The following is a 20,238-nucleotide window of genomic DNA, read 5'->3' on the forward strand; positions in this document are numbered from 1 at the left end:
CTAAAAGGCTGCAAATGAATTGTAATTACAGTGTTATTCATGTCCTTTAACTATGCAATGCAATACTTATGTTTTGGTATGCTCCATTATCTAAACAAGGAAAGCAGTCAAAGAACATACCCAGAAACCAAGGGCTCTGATGACATCCAGCTTGCACATAGGACAAGTTCTGTGTTCAAGCAACCATGGATCTATACAGAGGCGATGGAAAATATGTCTGAAATAAATTAAACACATACTTTTATTAATTAACCTCTCTGTTAAGGCTACAGAACTACAAGCAATATTTTGTACCCTGACAATGATCTATATCCAAGTTTCTGATCACCAAGGCATGTGGCAGGGGACACACAAACCAAACCTTGTAAAAGTGTCATTTAATTCATTTCCACAAGGTACTCATTAAGTTTTTCTTACTTTTATTTTTTAGTTGCAAAACCATAAAGCGAACAACTTAATTGCCAGTTCTCAACAGTGACATCTAACAAAACCCTACAAAGAGAATATAAAAATGAATAATGGTATGTAGGTTTACTTTTATTAGCATTTATAATGCTCTCTCTCAAGACAATTTACGCTGAAACATGCTTAGACCAAGGTGATCTTTTAGCAAATTCACTCGGATAGAATTAGGACCTTTACCCAATTACAAAATGTAAAAAAAAAGATTATTTAAATAATGACAATTCACACTTTTGTATACTTTTAATACATTAGTACAAGACTCTGGTTACAACATCTTATTATTGCACTGTTGCTTGCATATAACTATGTGTTTAACTCCTGCAAGTGAGCAGTAATGCCCTACTGGGCGCTAGCTGAATTAATCTGGTGAGCCAATGACAACATACATATGTATGTAACCACCAATCATCAGCTAGCTCTCAGCAGTGCATTGCTACTCCTTAGTCTACCTAGGTATGCTTGTCAACAAACAATACTAAAAGTAAATTTAGTAATAAAAGTCTTTCTGAACCATAAAAGTTTAATTTTAGACTTTCATATGTCCTTTTAATCATCAGGAATTTAGCTATTCTAGGCTGTGATGTTTACTGTAAAAATATAAAGAGCTGTACATTTTATAAAAACACACACTGCTACAATGGTAAACATACTTGCAAGGCAGAATGCGAACAATGTCCTTAGGTTTGTAATTTTCAATGCACACTGCACAGTTTTCCGCATCTATGTCAATTCCCTTTGAAGAAAAAAAAAGTACACGTGAGTGCATGTCAGGCTATGGCAAACGGTTCTAGTAATGACGACATAAATAAAACAAAGAGGTGTGAGTCACATGTGGTTTTATCTTGCCGCTGTGTAACAGGACAAGCCCTTAATGATTACAGCTGGAAGTTCAACCACTCTTAAATGCCTGTACAAGTCTGTCTAGACTGAGTCACAATATAATGATGCATCTCAATGTATTTCACTCCTAGAATCAACATTTTTTGCAGCGTTTTTTCCAAGGGAAACATTTCAGCTGTCTCTCTTAGGGACTAATATTCAAAACCTCCCTGCTCAGGCGAGATATTCTAAGAAGTCTTGTCGTTATGGTGAGGCCCTTTAAAATTTGTGTTTCTACATTTTTATTTTTTTTACTTGGAACATGTTTTTGTTGTAGTGTTATTTATGTGAAACAGAGACTTCTGCATTACAATACAAGGTGTAAAAAAATCCAAAAGATTTTGTGTGATTTCTCTCCATGCCGGGGGTTATATCATGTTCTGCTAGCCCATTAGATTTTGGTACCAGGATACTGCGCATGAGCAAACTAAGTCAGCACATTTCACATATGATCCTAAAACTATGACGTAGTTTGCTCATGCGCATTATCATCAGTAGCAAAATCTAACGGACAGGATGTTTACTTCCCCCATTCCTGTTCTATAATTTTTTGCTACTGCTCACCTCAGGTCACTTACTGACTTTTTGTCATATACTTCAGTCCCTTTTCTCATGTCATCAAACACTTTGTAGCCATTATTGTTACATCCTGGCTACAAAGTGTTTGATGACAAGGGACTGGAGTATATGACAAAGTCAGTAAGTGACCTGAGGGGAGCAGAAGGTGTGACATTCCGCCGGTATAAACGCCCCCACCCTAAGAACAAAATCTAACGAGTAGCAAAAATATTATAGAATACCAGCAAGGTTTTAAATATCAGGTCCTAAGAGAGCCTAGGTTACAATTTGTTTTTAAAACAGTAAATCAGGGATATTGCATGGGTTTTTATTGTGGCAACTCTTGTAAAAGTTCTATGAGCCACTTAAGGTAGCCAGCATACACCTACCTTTAATGGTCTAGGATAAAAAGAAATAGCCCATAAGCTGGACATCCCCCTCCTCTTTTCCAACAACTGCCCCTCCTCTGAGCTTGACTATTATGAATGTCATATGGGTTAGAAACAACCCAATGTGCTAGATGCAATGAAGAAATGAGATATAGGATAACGCAGAAGAACCAGTGTTGAATGGACATAAAGGAGCAATAATAAAATGCCCTGATTGACTAGAGCATTTATTACTGCACTACTGCTTGAATAGAACCATGTGTTTAACATCTTTGTGGGGATTAAATTCAGCTCTGGAATGCACTGCCAATCCTAAACTTATCAGAAGTGGTGACTGGTGGCTATGCACATATGCCCCCACTGATTGGCTCATTGTTCATATTCTGCATCTGACCAGTGGTGCATTGCTGCCCTAGAGCTGACTGTGCTTAATAGTCTTATGATTATCTGTTTGTAATCTGCTAACAAATTCCACAAAGATACACATGGTTAACAGAAGAATTACAAGGACCAGCTCCTTTGAGAGATTACAATCTAACGGCTAGATTTAGAGTTTTGTCGGTAACGACTCGCGTAGTTAACGCTCGCTTTTTTCTGGCCGCACCTTTTAAATAACTCTGGTATTGAGAGTCCACAGAATGGCTGCGTTAGGCTCCAAAAAAGGAGCGTACAGCATATTTAACGCAACTTCAACTCTCGATACCAGAGTTGCTTACGGACGCGGCCAGCTTCAAAAACGTGCTCGTGCACGATTCCCCCATAGGAAACAATGGGGCTGTTTGAGCTGAAAAAAAACCTAACACCTGCAAAAAAGCCGCGTTCAGCTCCTAATGCAGCCCCATTGTTGTCTATGGGGAAACACTTCCTACGTCTGCACCTAACACCCTAACATGTACCCCGAGTCTAAACACCCCTAACCTTACACTTATTAACCCCTATTCTGCCGCCCCCGCTATCGCTGACCCCTGCATATTAACCCCTAATCTGCCGCTCCGTAAACCGCCGCTACTTACATTATCCCTATGTACCCCTAATCTGCTGCCCCTAACACCGCCGACCCCTATATTATATTTATTAACCCCTAATCTGCCCCCCACAACGTCGCCTCCACCTGCCTACAGTTATTAACCCCTAATCTGCCGACCGGACCGCACCGCTATTATAATAAAGTTATTAACCCCTAATCCGCCTCACTCCCGCCTCAATAACCCTATAATAAATAGTATTAACCCCTAATCTGCCCTCCCTAACATCACCGACACCTAACTTCAAACATTAACCCCTAATCTGCCGACTGGAGCTCACCGCTATTCTAATAAATGTATTAACCCCTAAAGCTAAGTCTAACCCTAACACTAACACCCCCCTAAGTTAAATATAATTTAAATCTAACGAAATGAATTAACTCTTATTAAATAAATTATTCCTATTTAAAGCTAAATACTTACCTGTAAAATAAATCCTAATATAGCTACAATATAAATTATAATTATATTATAGCTATTTTAGGATTTATATTTATTTTACAGGCAACTTTGTCATTATATTAACCAGGTACAATAGCTATTAAATAGTTAAGAACTATTTAATAGCTAAAATAGTTAAAATAATTACAAAATTACCTGTAAAATAAATCCTAACCTAAGTTACAATTAAACCTAACACTACACCATCAATAAATTAATTAAATAAAATACCAACAATTATCTACAATTAAACCTAACACTACACTATCAATAAATTATTTAAATACAATATCTACAAATAAATACAATGAAATAAACTAACTAAAGTACAAAAAATAAAAAAGAACTAAGTTACAAAAAATAAAAAAATATTTACAAACATTAGAAAAATTACAACAATTTTAAACTAATTACACCTACTCTAAGCCCCCTAATAAAATAACAAAGCCCCCCAAAATAAAAAATGCCCTACCCTATTCTAAATTAAAAAAGTTCAAAGCTCTTTTACCTTACCAGCCCTGAACAGGGCCCTTTGCGGGGCATGCCCCAAGAAATTCAGCTCTTTTGCCTGTAAAAAAAAAACATACAATACCCCCCCCCCAACATTACAACCCACCACCCACATACCCCTAATCTAACCCAAACCCCCCTTAAATAAACCTAACACTAAGCCCCTGAAGATCTTCCTACCTTATCTTCACCCTGCCAGGTTCACCGATCCGTCCTCGGAAGTCTTGATCCAAGCCTCGGAAGTGTTGATCAGCCAATCAGAATATTCCTACCTTAATTCCAATTGGCTGATAGAATCCTATCAGCCAATCGGAATTCGAGGGACGCCATCTTGGATGACGTCATTTAAAGGAACCGTCATTCGTCGTCTAGTCGTCGGTTGAAGAGGATGTTCCGCGTCGGCTTGGAAGAAGATGGTTCCGCTCCGCTCCAGAAGAAAGAAGATTGAAGATGCGGCTTGATAGAAGACTTCATCCAGATGATGGACTTCCGACTTCAGCCCGAGGATGGATTTCTTCAGTCGCCGCTTGGATCCAGACTTCAGCCCGAGGATGGACGTCACTCTTCAGCCCCCCGCTTGGGCTTGGATCAACACTTCCGAGGCTTGGATCAAGACTTCCGAGGACGGATCGGTGAACCTGGCAGGGTGAAGATAAGGTAGGAAGATCTTCAGGGGCTTAGTGTTAGGTTTATTTAAGGGGGGTTTGGGTTAGATTAGGGGTATGTGGGTGGTGGGTTGTAATGTTGGGGGGGGGTATTGTATGTTTTTTTTTTTACAGGCAAAAGAGCTGAATTTCTTGGGGCATGCCCCGCAAAGGGCCCTGTTCAGGGCTGGTAAGGTAAAAGAGCTTTGAACTTTTTTAATTTAGAATAGGGTAGGGCATTTTTTATTTTGGGGGGCTTTGTTATTTTATTAGGGGGCTTAGAGTAGGTGTAATTAGTTTAAAATTGTTGTAATATTTTTCTAATGTTTGTAAATATTTTTTTATTTTTTGTAACTTAGTTCTTTTTTATTTTTTGTACTTTAGTTAGTTTATTTCATTGTAGTTATTTGTAGATATTTTATTTAAATAATTTATTGATAGTGTAGTGTTAGGTTTAATTGTAGATAATTGTAGGTATTGTATTTAATTAATTTATTGATAGTGTAGTGTTAGGTTTAATTGTAGATAATTGTAGGTAGTTTATTTAATTAATTTATTGATAGTGTAGTGTTAGGTTTAATTGTAACTTAGGTTAGGATTTATTTTACAGGTAATTTTGTAATTATTTTAACTATTTTAGCTATTAAATAGTTCTTAACTATTTAATAGCTATTGTACCTGGTTAAAATAAATACAAAGTTGCCTGTAAAATAAATATAAATCCTAAAATAGCTATAATATAATTATAATTTATGTTGTAGCTATATTAGGGTTTATTTTACAGGTAAGTATTTAGCTTTAAATAGGAATAATTTATTTAATAAGAGTTAATTTATTTCGTTAGAATAAAATTATATTTAATTTAGGGGGGTGTTAGGGTTAAAATTAGCTTTAGGGGTTAAAAAATATATTAGAGTAGCAGTGAGCTCCCATCGGCAGATTAGGGGTTAATACTTGAAGTTAGGTGTCGGCGATGTTAGGGAGGGTAGATTAGGGGTTAATACTATTTATTATAGGGTTATTGAGGCGGGAGTGAGGCGGATTAGGGGTTAATAACTTTATTATAGTAGCGGTGAGATCCGCTCGGCAGATTAGGGGTTAATAAGTGTAGGCAGGTGGAGGCGACGTTGAGGGGGGCAGGTTAGGGGTTAATAAATATAATATAGGGGTCGGCGGTGTTAGGGGCAGCAGATTAGGGGTACATAGCTGTAATGTAGCTGGCGGTGGCATGCGGACGGCAGATTAGGGGTTAATAAGTGTAGGTAGCTGGCGGCGACGTTGAGGGGGGCAGGTTAGGGGTTAATAAATATAATATAGGGGTCGGCAGTGTTAGGGGCAGCAGATTAGGGGTACATAAGGATAACGTAGGTGGCGGTCGGCAGATTAGGGGTTAAAAAAATTTAATCGAGTGTCGGCGATGTGGGGGGGAGCTCGGTTTAGGGGTACATAGGTAGTTTATGGGTGTTAGTGTACTTTAGAGCACAGTAGTTAAGAGCTTTATGAACCGGCGTTAGCCCAGAAAGCTCTTAACTACTGACTTTTTTCTGCGGCTGGAGTTTTGTCGATTTCTAACGCTCACTTCAGACACGACTCTAAATACCGGAGTTAGAAAGATCCCATTGAAAAGATAGGATACGCAATTGACGTAAGGGGATCTGCGGTATGGAAAAGTCGCGGCTGAAAAGTGAGCGTTAGACCCTTTCCTGACTGACTCCAAATACCGGCGGTAGCCTAAAACCAGCGTTAGGAGCCTCTAACGCTGGTTTTCACGGCTACCGCCAAACTCCAAATCTAGGCCTAAGAGAGCTATATGTTTAATCCCTTGCCTGGTTGTGGCATGTATGGTATTTGGCTGAATGAGAATATGAAGGTGAATAAAGGACTCAATAAAGATAAATGTGCACTACCCCTTTGAGATATTTTAAGACAAAAGGAAGTAGAAAGGCAATAGACATATGTGACGAATTCTTAAAAAGGAGGGGAGGGACCATGCATTTGCCTGTTATTTCCAACAGAAATTTAATTGTAATTAAATTTTTTTCTCCAAGCAAACTATTCTTAGCATGTATAAAAGGTGCGTTAACAGGCATGCAATACATTTGTGCCTAAAATATCCTTTAAAAGGACAGTGAAGTCAAACTTAATATCATAATTTAGATAGAGCATTCAATTTTATATCACCTTCCAGTTTTCTTCTATTGATGAAGAGTAAACCTAGCTGTGCTCATGAGCACTCTATGGCAACAGTGTTTGCAACAATTTGTGTAGCAGTGTTATACAATGTTACAAAAACTGCTGCGATAAAGTGCTAAAGACACCCCTGAGCTCCTATAAGGCTACTTAGCCTTTTCAACAAAGTATACCAAGAGATTTAGCAAATTTGATAAGACATTTTTTATAATTGCATGCTTTTTTTAAACCAATCATTTCAACTTTATTGTCCTTTTATAAGGGACATTAAGCACAAAATAAATGTCATGCACTTCCCTCTATTTATGGGTGCTGCCATTTTGTAACCTAGGTTTCACTGCAAGTATCTGAACGAGAGTTGATGCTATCACAGGACAGCACTGGAATACAGTGAAAGATAGAGTTCAACATGGTGAAACCCATGACTAGAACGAGGTGGGGAATAAGTAAATATGTTTTATAAGCATAATACTATGCTTCTAAAACATATTTAGTGTTTGAAGGGACACTGAACCCAAATTTTTTCCTTCATGTTTCAGATAGAGCATTACATTTTAATCAACTTTCTAATTTACTCCTATTATCAATTTTTCTTTGTTCTCTTGCTATCTTTATTTTAAAAGCAGGAATGTAAATCTTAGCAGCCAGCCCGTTTTAGGTTCAGCACCATGGATAGCCCTTGCTTATTGGAGGCTGACATTTGCCCACCAATAAGCAAGTATAACCCAGGTTCTTAACCAAAAATGGGCCGGCTCCTATGCATCACATTCCTGCTTTTTAAATAAAGATAGCAAGAGAACGAAGACAAAACATAATTTATGCTTACCTGATAAATTTATTTCTCTTGTAGTGTAGTCAGTCCACGGGTCATCCATTACTTATGGGATTATATCTCCTTCCCAACAGGAAGTTGCAAGAGGATCACCCAAGCAGAGCTGCTACATAGCTCCTCCCCTCACATGTCATATCCAGTCATTCGACCGAAACAAGACGACAAAGGAGAAACCATAGGGTGCAGTGGTGACTGGAGTTTTAATTAAAATTTAGATCTGCCTTAAAGACAGGGCGGGCCGTGGACTGACTACACTACAAGAGAAATAAATTTATCAGGTAAGCATAAATTATGTTTTCTCTTGTTAAGTGTAGTCAGTCCACGGGTCATCCATTACTTATGGGATACCAATACCAAAGCTAAAGTACACAGATGATGGGAGGGACAAGGCAGGAACTTTAAACGGAAGGAACCACTGCCTGAAGAACCTTTCTCCCAAAAATAGCCTCCGAAGAAGCAAAAGTGTCAAATTTGTAAAATTTCGAAAAAGTGTGAAGTGAAGACCAAGTTGCAGCCTTGCAAATCTGTTCAACAGAGGCCTCATTCTTAAAGGCCCAGGTGGAAGCCACAGCTCTAGTGGAATGAGCTGTAATTCTTTCAGGAGGCTGCTGTCCAGCAGTCTCATAGGCTAAACGTATTAGGCTACCAAGCCAAAAGGAGAGAGAGGTAGCCGAAACCTTTAGACCTCTCCTCTGTCCAGAGTAAACGACAAACAGTGAAGAAGTTTGACGAAAATCTTTAGTTGCCTGCAAATAGAACTTCAGGGCACGGACTACGTCCAGATTATGCAAAAGTCGTTCCTTCTTTGAAGAAGGGTTAGGACACAATGAAGGAACAACAATCTCTTGATTGATATTCCTGTTAGAAACTACCTTAGGTAAAAACCCAGGTTTAGTACGCAGAACTACCTTGTCTGAATGAAAAATTAGATAAGGAGAATCACAATGTAAGGCAGATAACTCAGAGACTCTTCGAGCCGAGGAAATAGCCATCAAAAACATAACTTTCCAAGATAACAGCTTGATATCAATGGAATGAAGGGGTTCAAATGGGACACCTTGCAGAACGTTAAGAACTAAGTTTAAGCTCCACGGCGGAGCAACAGTCTTAAACACAGGCTTAATCCTAGCCAAAGCCTGACAAAAAGCCTGAACGTCTGGAACTTCTGCCAGACGTTTGTGTAGAAGAATACACAGAGCCGAAATCTGTCCCTTTAACGAACTAGCAGATAAGCCCTTTTCTAAACCCTCTTGTAGAAAAGACAATATCCTAGGAATCCTAACCTTACTCCATGAGTAACTCTTGGATTCGCACCAATATAAATATTTACGCCATATCTTATGGTAAATTTTTCTGGTAACAGGTTTCCGAGCCTGTATTAAGGTATCAATAACCGACTCAGAGAAGCCACGCTTTGATAGAATCAAGCGTTCAATCTCCATGCAGTCAGCCTCAGAGAAATTTGATTTGGATGGTTGAAAGGACCCTGAATTAGAAGGTCCTGCCTCAGAGGCAGAGACCATGGTGGACAGGACGACATGTCCACTAGGTCTGCATACCAGGTCCTGCGTGGCCACGCAGGCGCTATCAAAATCACTGATGCTCTCTCCTGTTTGATCTTGGCAATCAGTCGAGGCAGCATCGGAAATGGTGGAAACACATAAGCCATGTTGAAGACCCAAGGGGCTGTCAGAGCATCTATCAGCACCGCTCCCGGGTCCCTGGATCTGGATCCGTAACAAGGAAGCTTGGCGTTCTGGCGAGACGCCATGAGATTCAGATCTGGTTTGCCCCAACGATGAATCAGTTGAGCGAAGACCTCCGGATGAAGTTCCCACTCCCCCGGATGAAAAGTCTGGCGATTTAGAAAATCCGCCTCCCAGTTCTCCACGCCTGGGATGTAGATCGCTGACAGGTGGCAAGAGTGAGACTCTGCCCAGCGAATTATCTTTGAGACTTCCAACATCGCTAGGGAACTCCTGGTTCCCCCTTGATGGTTGATGTAAACCACAGTCGTGATGTTGTCCGACTGAAATCTGATGAACCTCAGAGTTGCTGAGGCCAAGCTAGAAGAGCATTGAATATTGCTCTTAACTCCAGAATATTTATTGGGAGGAGTTTCTCCTCCTGAGTCCATGATCCCTGAGCCTTCAGGGAATTCCAGACTGCGCCCCAACCTACAAGGCTGGCGTCTGTTGTTACAATCGTCCAATCTGGCCTGCGAAAGGTCATCCCCTTGGACAGATGGGGCCGAGAAAGCCACCATAGAAGAGAATCTCTGGTCTGTTGATCCAGATTTAGTAGAGGGGACAAATCTGAGTAATCCCCATTCCACTGACTTAGCATGCACAATTGCAGTGGTCTGAGATGCTATGTCCATTGCCGCTACCATTAAGCCGATTACTTCCATGCACTGAGCTACTGACGGGTGTGGAATGGAATGAAGGGCACGGCAAGTATTTTGAAGCTTTAATAACCTGGACTCCATCAGGTAAATTTTCATCTCTATAGAATCTATAAGAGTCCCTAGGAAGGGAACCCTTGTGAGTGGTAATAGAGAACTCTTTTCCACGTTCACCTTCCACCCATGCGACCTCAGAAATGCCAGAACTATCTCTGTATGAGACTTGGCAATTTGAAAACTTGACGCTTGTATCAGAATGTCGTCTAGGTACGGAGCCACCGCTATGCCTCGCGGTCTTAGTACCGCCAGAAGAGAGCCCAGAACCTTTGTAAAAATTCTCGGGGCCGTAGCTAAGCCGAAGGGAAGAGCTACAAACTGGTAATGCCTGTCTAGGAAGGCAAATCTTAGGTACCGATAATGATCTTTGTGAATCGGTATGTGAAGGTAGGCATCCTTTAAGTCCACTGTGGTCATGTATTGACCCTCTTGGATCATGGGTAGGATGGTTCAAATAGTTTCCATTTTGAATGATGGAACTCTTAGGAATTTATTTAAGATTTTTAGGTCCAAGATTGGTCTGAAGGTTCCCTCTTTCTTGGGGACCACAAACAGATTTGAGTAAAATCCTTGCCCTTGTTCCGTCCGCGGAACTGGGTGGATCACCCCCATTAATAAGAGGTCTTGTACACAGCGTAGAAACGCCTCTTTCTTTATTTGGTTTGCTGATAACCTTGAAAGATGAAATCTCCCTTGTGGAGGAGAAGCTTTGAAGTCCAGAAGGTATCCCTGAGATATGATCTCTAATGCCCAGGGATCCTGGACATCTCTTGCCCAAGCCTGGGCGAAGAGAGATAGTCTGCCCCCCACTAGATCCGTTTCCGGATAGGGGGCCCTCTCTTCATGCTGTCTTAGGGGCAGAAGCAGGTTTTCTGGCCTGTTTGCCCTTGTTCCAGGACTGGTTAGCTTTCCAGCCCTGTCTGTAACGAGCAACAGTTCCTTCCTGTTTTGGAGCGGAGGAAGTTGATGCTGCTCCTGTCTTGAAGTTACGAAAGGCACGAAAATTAGACTGTTTGGCCTTTGATTTGGCCTTGTCCTGAGGAAGAGTATGACCCTTACCTCCAGTAATGTCAGCAATAATTTCTTTCAAGCCGGGCCCGAATAAGGTCTGCCCTTTGAAAGGAATATTAAGCAATTTAGATTTAGAAGTCACATCAGCTGACCATGATTTAAGCCATAGTGCTCTGCGTGCTTGGATGGCGAATCCAGAGTTCTTAGCCGTTAGTTTGGTTAAATGTACAACAGCATCAGAAACAAATGCGTTAGCTAGCTTAAGTGCTTTAAGCTTGTTCATAATCTCATCCAATGGAGCTGTGCGAATGGCCTCTTCCAGAGACTCAAACCAGAATGCCGCAGCAGCAGTGACAGGCGCAATGCATGCAAGGGGCTGTAAGATAAAACCTTGTTGAACAAACATTTTCTTAAGGTAACCTTCTAATTTTTTATCCATTGGATCTGAAAAAGCACAACTATCCTCCACCGGGATAGTGGTACGCTTAGCCAAAGTAGAAACTGCTCCCTCCACCTTAGGGACCGTCTGCCATAAGTCTCGTGTGGTGGCGTCTATTGGAAACATTTTCCTAAATATAGGAGGAGGGGAAAAGGGCACACCGGGTCTATCCCACTCCTTGCTAATAATCTCTGTAAGCCTTTTAGGTATAGGAAAAACGTCAGTACACACCGGTACCGCATAGTATCTATCCAGCCTACATAATTTCTCTGGAATTGCAACCGTGTTACAATCATTCAGAGCCGCTAATACCTTCCCTAGCAATACGCGGAGGTTCTCAAGCTTAAATTTAAAATTAGAAATCTCTGAATCCAGTCTCCCTGGATCAGATCCGTCACCCACAGAATGAAGCTCTCCGTCCTCATGTTCTGCAAATTGTGACGCAGTATCGGACATGGCTCTCCCATCATCAGCGCGCTCTGTCCTTAACCCAGAGCTATCGCGCTTGCCTCTTAATTCTGGCAATTTAGATAATACTTCTGTCATAACAGTAGCCATGTCTTGCAAAGTGATTTGTATGGACCTCTCTGATGTACTTGGCGCCACAATATCACGCACCTCCTGAGCGGGAGGCGAAGGTACTGACACGTGAGGAGAGTTAGTCGGCATAACTTCCCCCTCGTTGTCTGGTGATAATTTCTTTACATGTAAAGATTGACTTTTATTTAAAGTGACATCAATGCATTTAGTACACATATTTCTATGGGGCTCCACATTGGCCTTCAAACATAGTGAACAAACAGATTCATCTGTGTCAGACATGTTTAAACAGACTTGCAATGAGACTAGCAAGCTTGGAAAATACTTTCAAATAAATTTACAAGCAATATAAAAAACGCTACTGCGCCTTTAAGAAGCACAAAAAGCTGTCACAGTTGAAATAACAATGAACCAAATCAGTTATAGCAACCAAATTTTCACAGTAAATGTATTAAGTTAGCAAAGGATTGCACCCACCAGCAAATGGATGATTAACCCCTTAATACCCAAAAACGGATATCAATTTAACAAATAACGTTTTTATCACAGTCAAACACACTGTCACAGGTCTGCTGTGACTGATTACCTCCCTCAAAATGAATTTTGAAGACCCCTGAGCTCTCTAGAGACGTCCTGGATCATGGAGGATGAAGTAGGAAGACTGTGACTGAATTTTTACTGCGCAAAAAAGCGCTAAAATAGGCCCCTCCCACTCATATTACAACAGTGGGAAATCTCAGTTAACTGTTTCTATGCAAAAATCAACGTTAGCCATGTGGAAAAATCATGCCCCAATAAGTTTTATCACCAAGTACCTCACAAAAAACGATTAACATGCCAGTAAACGTTTTGAACATACATTTTAAAGATTATGAAGTGTTATTAATAAGCCTGCTACCAGTCGCTTTTACTGCAGTTAAGGCTCATACATTACTTCAGTATTAACAGTATTTTCTTAATCAAATTCCATTCCCTAGAAAAATACTTCAGTGCACGTACACTCATCAGCCTAATACCAGTCGCTACCACTGCATTTAAGGCTGTACTTACATTACATTGGTATCAGCAGTATTTTCTAGTCAATTCCATTCCTTAGAAAAATAATTTACTGCACATACCTCGTTTGCAGGGGGGCCCCGCATGCTATTCCCCTTTCTGAAGTTACCTCACTCCTCAGAATGTGCGAGAAACAGCCAGTGGATCTTAGTTACTTCTGCTAAGATCATAGAAAACGCAGGCAGATTCTTCTTCCAATACTGCCTGAGAACAAACAGCACACTCCGGTGCCATTTAAAATAACAAACTTTTGATTGAAGAAATAAACTAAGTTTAAAAAACACCACAGACCTCTCACAACGACCTATCTAGTTGAGTTGCAAGAGAATGACTGGATATGACATGTGAGGGGAGGAGCTATGTAGCAGCTCTGCTTGGGTGATCCTCTTGCAACTTCCTGTTGGGAAGGAGATATAATCCCATAAGTAATGGATGACCCGTGGACTGACTACACTTAACAAGAGAAATTAATAATAGTAGTAAATAAGAAAGTTGCGTAAAATTGAATGCACTATCTGAATCATGAAAGAAAAAAATTGTGTTTATTGTCCCTTTAATGTCGCTTTAAGCAGCACTCTTTGTAATATAACTAATGTCCAAACATAAGCTCTAATTTATCTTTCATGCAAAAGAGTTTATGCTTTTTTGCGGACAAACAAAACTTTAGATTTTCAGTTTAGTGTAACATTGCTATTTGTTTTCCCAACTACAAGTGGGAGACATAATATAATTCTTCTGGTCAACTGAAATTTAAGCTCTGTGTAATTTGAGGCAATGTATTTTTTTCCAAGGTGTATGTTTTCATCATCTTTATGCACTAACAGGCCACAACTGTGTAACATGCTCCAGTTTCTATTAAGTAGCTTAGAGCATTCAAAAGGAGCAAGGCTGCTGTTTTGTATACTGTATCTTACCACAGAAAATGCTGTTGTTTGAGACATAAGATTGTACTTAAACAAACAGTAGATTTATTTACTGTTCTATTGCAAGTTTTTACAAATAGCCTGTCTTTAAGGATATGATAACTTTGTATAACATTAAATAACTAACACTATTTTTGCATAACAATCATTTTGCATTGACTCTGGGATAAATAAGGGAAACCACCCATCTAGATTTATTCATCATCATTTTACAATTGTATGTAAATGTCATTTGTAGCCTTATGTTCACCTGTTCCTTCATAACCATAATAAAGGGCCATGATACCCAAATGTTTAAACACTTGAAAGTGATGCAGCATAGCTGTAAAAAGGAAATTTATGCTTACCTGATAAATTTATTTATTTTTCGATACGACGAGTCCACGAATTTCATCCTTACTTGTGGGATTACGCCTCCTGGTCAGCAGGAGGAGGCAAAGAGCACCACAGCAGAGCTGTATATATAGCTCCTCCCTTGCCTCCCACTCCAGTCATTCGACCGAAGTTAGGAAGAGAAAGGAAAAGCCAAGGTGCAGAGGTGTCTGAAGTTTACCAAAAAATAATAACCTGTCTCAAAGAACAGGGCGGGCCGTGGACTCGTCGTATCGAAAAAGAAATACATTTATCAGGTAAGCATAAATTTCCTTTTCTTTTTCAAGATACAACGAGTCCACGGATTTCATCCTTACTTGTGGGATACAATACCAAAGCTATAGTACATGGATGAAATGGGAGGGACGAGACAGGGAACCTAAATGAAAGGCACCACTGCTTGAAAAACCTTTCTCCCCAAAACAGCCTCAGCTTATAGAGCAGTGTTTTATCTATGTGCTTACATAGATACATACATACATATACAAATTGTTTACCTGACATAGTTGCAATATTAATTGCTTGTGATCACATAACCTTTTTTAGAGGTGGTGCTTTTTACAAACATAGATCCTCATGGCTCACTATGATGGCCGATTTGTGCAACTTTGCATAGCCATCCTCTAGTGGAGGTGTTGTTTGTTTAAGGAAACTTAGCACTTTGTGATTGCGAGCAAATGTTCAAACTTGTGGTTCAAGACTATAAGGCATAACGCTACTGTGTACTAATTTGTTGAGGGCCTTTTGCATAGCTATATTTGTAGCGGAATTCCAACCTGTTGTATACATGCATGAACAATACTGCACTGTGCATAATACCAAATATTAAATTTTGGCTAGGTTATTTGAACCATCTATAAATAAAACAAAGTGCTGAAATCCCTGTCTTGTGTGTAATTACTTATGTACGTTTCTACAATTTCTCTCTTTAATTTAGGTTTATATGCTTTTTTAAGGGTCTGCACTATTATCCTTCTTACAAGGTTTTTTCCTAAGTGAAATTGTGATACTTAGGTTACCCAACAATTGATAATTTAAGCCTGTCTCCCCTAATGTTCTTTTAATAATAACAACTTTATATCTATGGAATGCATAGGTTCAGCAGAACCCCATGAAGAACTTTAAAATCTAAATTCAAACTTCATGGAGGAGCAATTGGGGAAAACACAGGCCTGACTCCAATCAGAGCCTGACAAAAGGAAAGAACATCTGGGACATCCGCCAGATGCTGGAGAACCCTTTGGATTCACACCAATAAAGACATTTATGTCCTATCTATGGAAAATCATCCTAGTTACAGGCTTACATGCCTAAATTAAGGTATCTATGACCAAATCTAAGACACCTCGCGTGTATAGGATGGATCAAGCGTCCAATCTCCAAGCAATCAGCCTCAGAGAAACTAGACCTGGGGAAGAAGGGACCCTGAATAAAAGGTCCTTCCTCAACAGGAGTGTCCAAAAGTGCATAGATGACATGTTCACTAGATCGACATACCAATCCAGCGAGGTCACGCAGAAGCGAGGAGGATCACTGATGCCCTCTCCAATTTGATCTGAACAATCACCCACCAAACAAGTGCAAACGGGGGAATAGACATTCTAGGCTGAAGGACCAAAGAACTGCCAAGGCAGTTATCAGCTCGGACTGGGGCCCCTGAACCTGGGCCTGTATCTCAAAGGCCAGACAGTCTGACAAGATGCCATGAGATCCAACTCCGGCCGACCCCATTTGAAAATCAGGTTGGAGAATACTCCCGGATGGAGTTCCCACTCTCCCGGATGAAAAATCTGACTACTCAGAAATTCCGTTTCCCAAGTGTCCACCCCTGGGATATGGAATACTGACAGATAGCAAGAAAGAAACTGGGCCGAAGCCAACTGAGGCCAGACCAGAAGAGCCTTGAAGCTCGCTCACAGTGGCAGGGAGTCTATAAAAAGAACAGACTCCGCTTGAGTCCACACTCTGTGAAACCAAGTCCTCTGAGATAGGTGATCCAGAGACAACCATCATAGAAAAGAGTCCCATGTCTCCTGATCCAGTTAGTTATATGAGGAGACAAGTTTGCAAAAGCTCCGTTCTATTGCCTGAGTATGCTTAACTGCATAGGCCTGAGGTGGAACGAACAACCGGAAATTTAATTGACACAAGGCGCTGCTCATTTTATCAACTTTAGAAGGAGAAAAGGTTGAGTGGAACTCACCGGGAATTGAACCTGCAACCCTCAGGTTGTTACAGAGCGCAGCCACAGTGCCTTAGCATGCTGAGCCATCTGTGCCCCGATGTCCCAACCTCAGTCAGAAAAATCTTCATTGATATGGAAATCATCCTGAGTCCCAAGAAAGCTACCCATGTGCTTAGGAACACTTTTCCAAAGTCACCATCCACCCACGAACACACGGGAAGGGTAATACCATGTTCATGTAAATCTTGCTTGCTGTAAAGATGATGCCTGGACTAGAGATATTAGCCAGATAAGGCGCCATTGCAATGACCCGAAACTGAAGCACCACTAACAGCGATCCCAGAGTCTCCGAAAGAACTCGGAACTGCAGCAAGACCGAAAGGAAGGATCACGAACAGGAGGTGTTTGTCCAGAAAGGCAAACCCCAGAACATGAGATGAGTCTCGTGAACGGCACATGAAGGCACTTGACCCTTAATCTACTGTTGACAGAAGTTAACCCTCTAAGCTCAAGAGAGAAATGGAACAAATTAACAATTTCCATCTTGAAGGACAGTACCCTTCTGAAAAAATGGTCTGAAGATTCCCCTTTTTTGGAAAATACAACCCGACCAGTAACCCCAGATCCAGTACCAGTATTAGAACTGGAACAACCACTCCCAGGTCTGAGAGGTCTCCTACGCAGTGTAAGGACGTCTCTCCCTTTGTCTGATCATCAGACAATCCTGAAAGCAGAAACTGCCTCTGAGAGGAAAACATTTGAGCTCGAAATCAAACTTGAGCAAAAACGGAAAGTCAACCCCCTACAAGATCCAATCCCGAACCGGGGCATGCTCCCCATGCTGTCTTTGATTCAACAGCAGGCAATGTGCATCAAAATATTAAAACACATCCATAAAACAAGGCTCTAGGTGGCGGAGCGTGCAGCCGTCTGTGATGGCCGCACCACATTAGAGCTCCAGCATCGGCAGAGACGGAGCCTTCCCTCAGGCCAGCATCGCACATTTTAGGAGCCTCAGAAACAGCTCCTGGCGGCTTGGGAACAGTCGATGAGCTGATTGTAAGTGTCCGGCTGCTCTTTTTGGCCCATTCTTCATCTTGCATTGAATTGCAGTGTAGGACCCAGCTTTGGCAGATATCAACATTTAGCTGCCTGCCTAAGAAGCGCCCTTCTGACATAGCCATCTTGGTGGTAAGAGAACAAGCTTGCACAACAATTTACATCATGAGCAAGGGGGGGGGGAAATACAAGAAGCCAGCAAGACACAACAATATTGCAGTGAATAAAACATGTAATAACCCCTAAGCTATAAGTCAGGCCACTACACAATTAACAGGACATGTATACACTATGCTACATTGCTGCTTGGTGGGTCTGTCGCGCACATGGTATATCCTTGAATGCTGCTTAGTTGAGGCTAAGAGAAGAGTCCCCTCTTTTTATATTAGTTTGACCTCTGTCCCAGGGTGTCGGACTCTTGAATGGTGTCCCTGAATCCCCCCAACTGATAAAATATTTCGATACCCTGACTCTATAATGGCACAGAAAAGGAATACAAAGGCGTACAAAAACATAAAGTCCACTAGTGCAGCTACCACAGTGAGCACCTTTTTTAAAATCACAGATAAGAAAAAAGCAGAAACTCTCCAGATGGGTAGTGAGGATGAATCATTGTCTGACTACCCCGATACCCCCCTGGACCCTGCTTCATCTCCCGGTCATTCACAACAAACTTCTGATGGCCCGGTGACACTCAAGGCAATGGAAGCTTTGATAAACCAAGTCAAATCTTGCAACAAGTCTGAATGTGCTGAGCTGAAAAGAGATATAAATGAACTTAGCTTCAGAGTTGAGACACTCGAACATGACAGAGAAGAGCTGGTCAAAGAAATTACTAATATGTCTCACTCTATTGAATCGCAGCAAACACAGATCACTGACTTGGAAAATAAAATTGACGACATAGAGAACCGGGCACGACGGAATAACCTCAGAATCAGATGGGTGCCAGAAACAATAAAAGGCGAGGATATCCCTGATCAACTGCAAAACCTGTTTCAATCGCTGGCGATTGCATGTCAACGAGTTATAGAACATGTCCCATTTGAACGGGCTCATTGTGCCCTACGACCTAAATCCTCTGATAATCAACCTCCCAGAGACATCATTGTTTGTTTCCAGACCTTCAGAGACAGGGAGAAAATATTCCAGCTCGCAAGGGAACAGCCTACTTTCACCTTTTTGGGATCTAAAATTCAGATATATCAAGACCTCTCAGTGAGAACACTTCAAATGAGAAGAGAGTATGCCTTCTTCACAGCACATCTACGATCCTTAAAGATTCCTTACAGATGGGGCTTCCCTGTCTTCCCAAGTCGTCAAGAATGAAGCGCAATGAGTGTGTAAGCCCCTCCATGGTAGCTGACTTTTGCGGTCGGCTTGACATCCCTCTCCCTGAACCTGCAAATAACTCTCTAATGAAGGAAGGCCCAGCACCCCATAAACCGCAGAGGAGAATGTGGTCTGAAGTGGTCAACAAACAAAACAAGAAAAAGCAATGCGTAGAGCCACCTAACCTACTAGATGCTACCTGACCTATGATGGTTCTGTCCGAATCTTTTGGAAAATGTAAGTACTAAACTTTTGGACACGCTATTTGTGCTCACAACGAAGGAGTAACTACTCCTCTAGCGAGGACTGTAGTTTGTTAGAAACTGCCTACCTTTATGTCTTAGATTTTAGAATAGCATTTTCTGTTCACTGTTAATTGAGTTAGCCCTGATTAGTTCCCATTGGAACCTGACTTTAAGAGTTGAAAGCTGTAAAGATCTAATGTGCTGGCCCTCTGTGAAGAGAGACATTTGGGACTACCCCTGCAGCTTACTGGGGTTACAACTGGACTCTGTTAACAAAATAATTTTGCAGCTTTGATTTGTCTGTTATGTTTATTCTTGTTTAGGATTGTTTAACCTAACTTTGATGACTAGTTGAGTGAAATGTTGCATATTTAAGTGCCTATACTCTAAAAATTTTCTTGTTTACCTTTTAATGTGTTAATTGCCTGTTGGATTGAGCTCCTTCTTTCTTATCTCATCTTCGTACTAGATAGAAAGTGCTTCTGAAGCTTTCCCTACTCTTTTTCTCTTTTTCCACTTATTTTTCTTTCTCTCTCTCTCTAACTCTCACCCTTTTCCCATTCTCATTTCAGTTTCCCTCTTCCTCCCTGCATTCATACTTCTCCTCTTTCTTTGTCTGACCGTTTACTCACCTGGTTTAAGTGTGCTACAACTCGGTACAGATTAGCTTTATTGTTGCTTG

The 20,238-nt window shown here is 40.9% G+C and overlaps 1 protein-coding gene across 1 annotated transcript in view; it reads right to left on the bottom strand.

Moving 5' to 3' along the window:
• Nucleotides 1–20,238, bottom strand: part of RNF149 (ring finger protein 149) — a 170,364-nt gene that overhangs the window by 15,976 nt on the left and 134,150 nt on the right. Inside the window, exons 4-5 of the mRNA XM_053707648.1 lie at nucleotides 1,116–1,198; nucleotides 121–217 (exon numbers count right to left, since the gene is read on the bottom strand). Of these exons, the coding sequence (XP_053563623.1) occupies nucleotides 121–217; nucleotides 1,116–1,198 (180 nt within the window). The remainder of the gene's footprint in view (nucleotides 1–120; nucleotides 218–1,115; nucleotides 1,199–20,238) is intronic.

The sequence above is a fragment of the Bombina bombina genome, chromosome 3 (genome assembly GCF_027579735.1).
Source record: "Bombina bombina isolate aBomBom1 chromosome 3, aBomBom1.pri, whole genome shotgun sequence".
Lineage (NCBI taxonomy): Eukaryota > Metazoa > Chordata > Amphibia > Anura > Bombinatoridae > Bombina > Bombina bombina.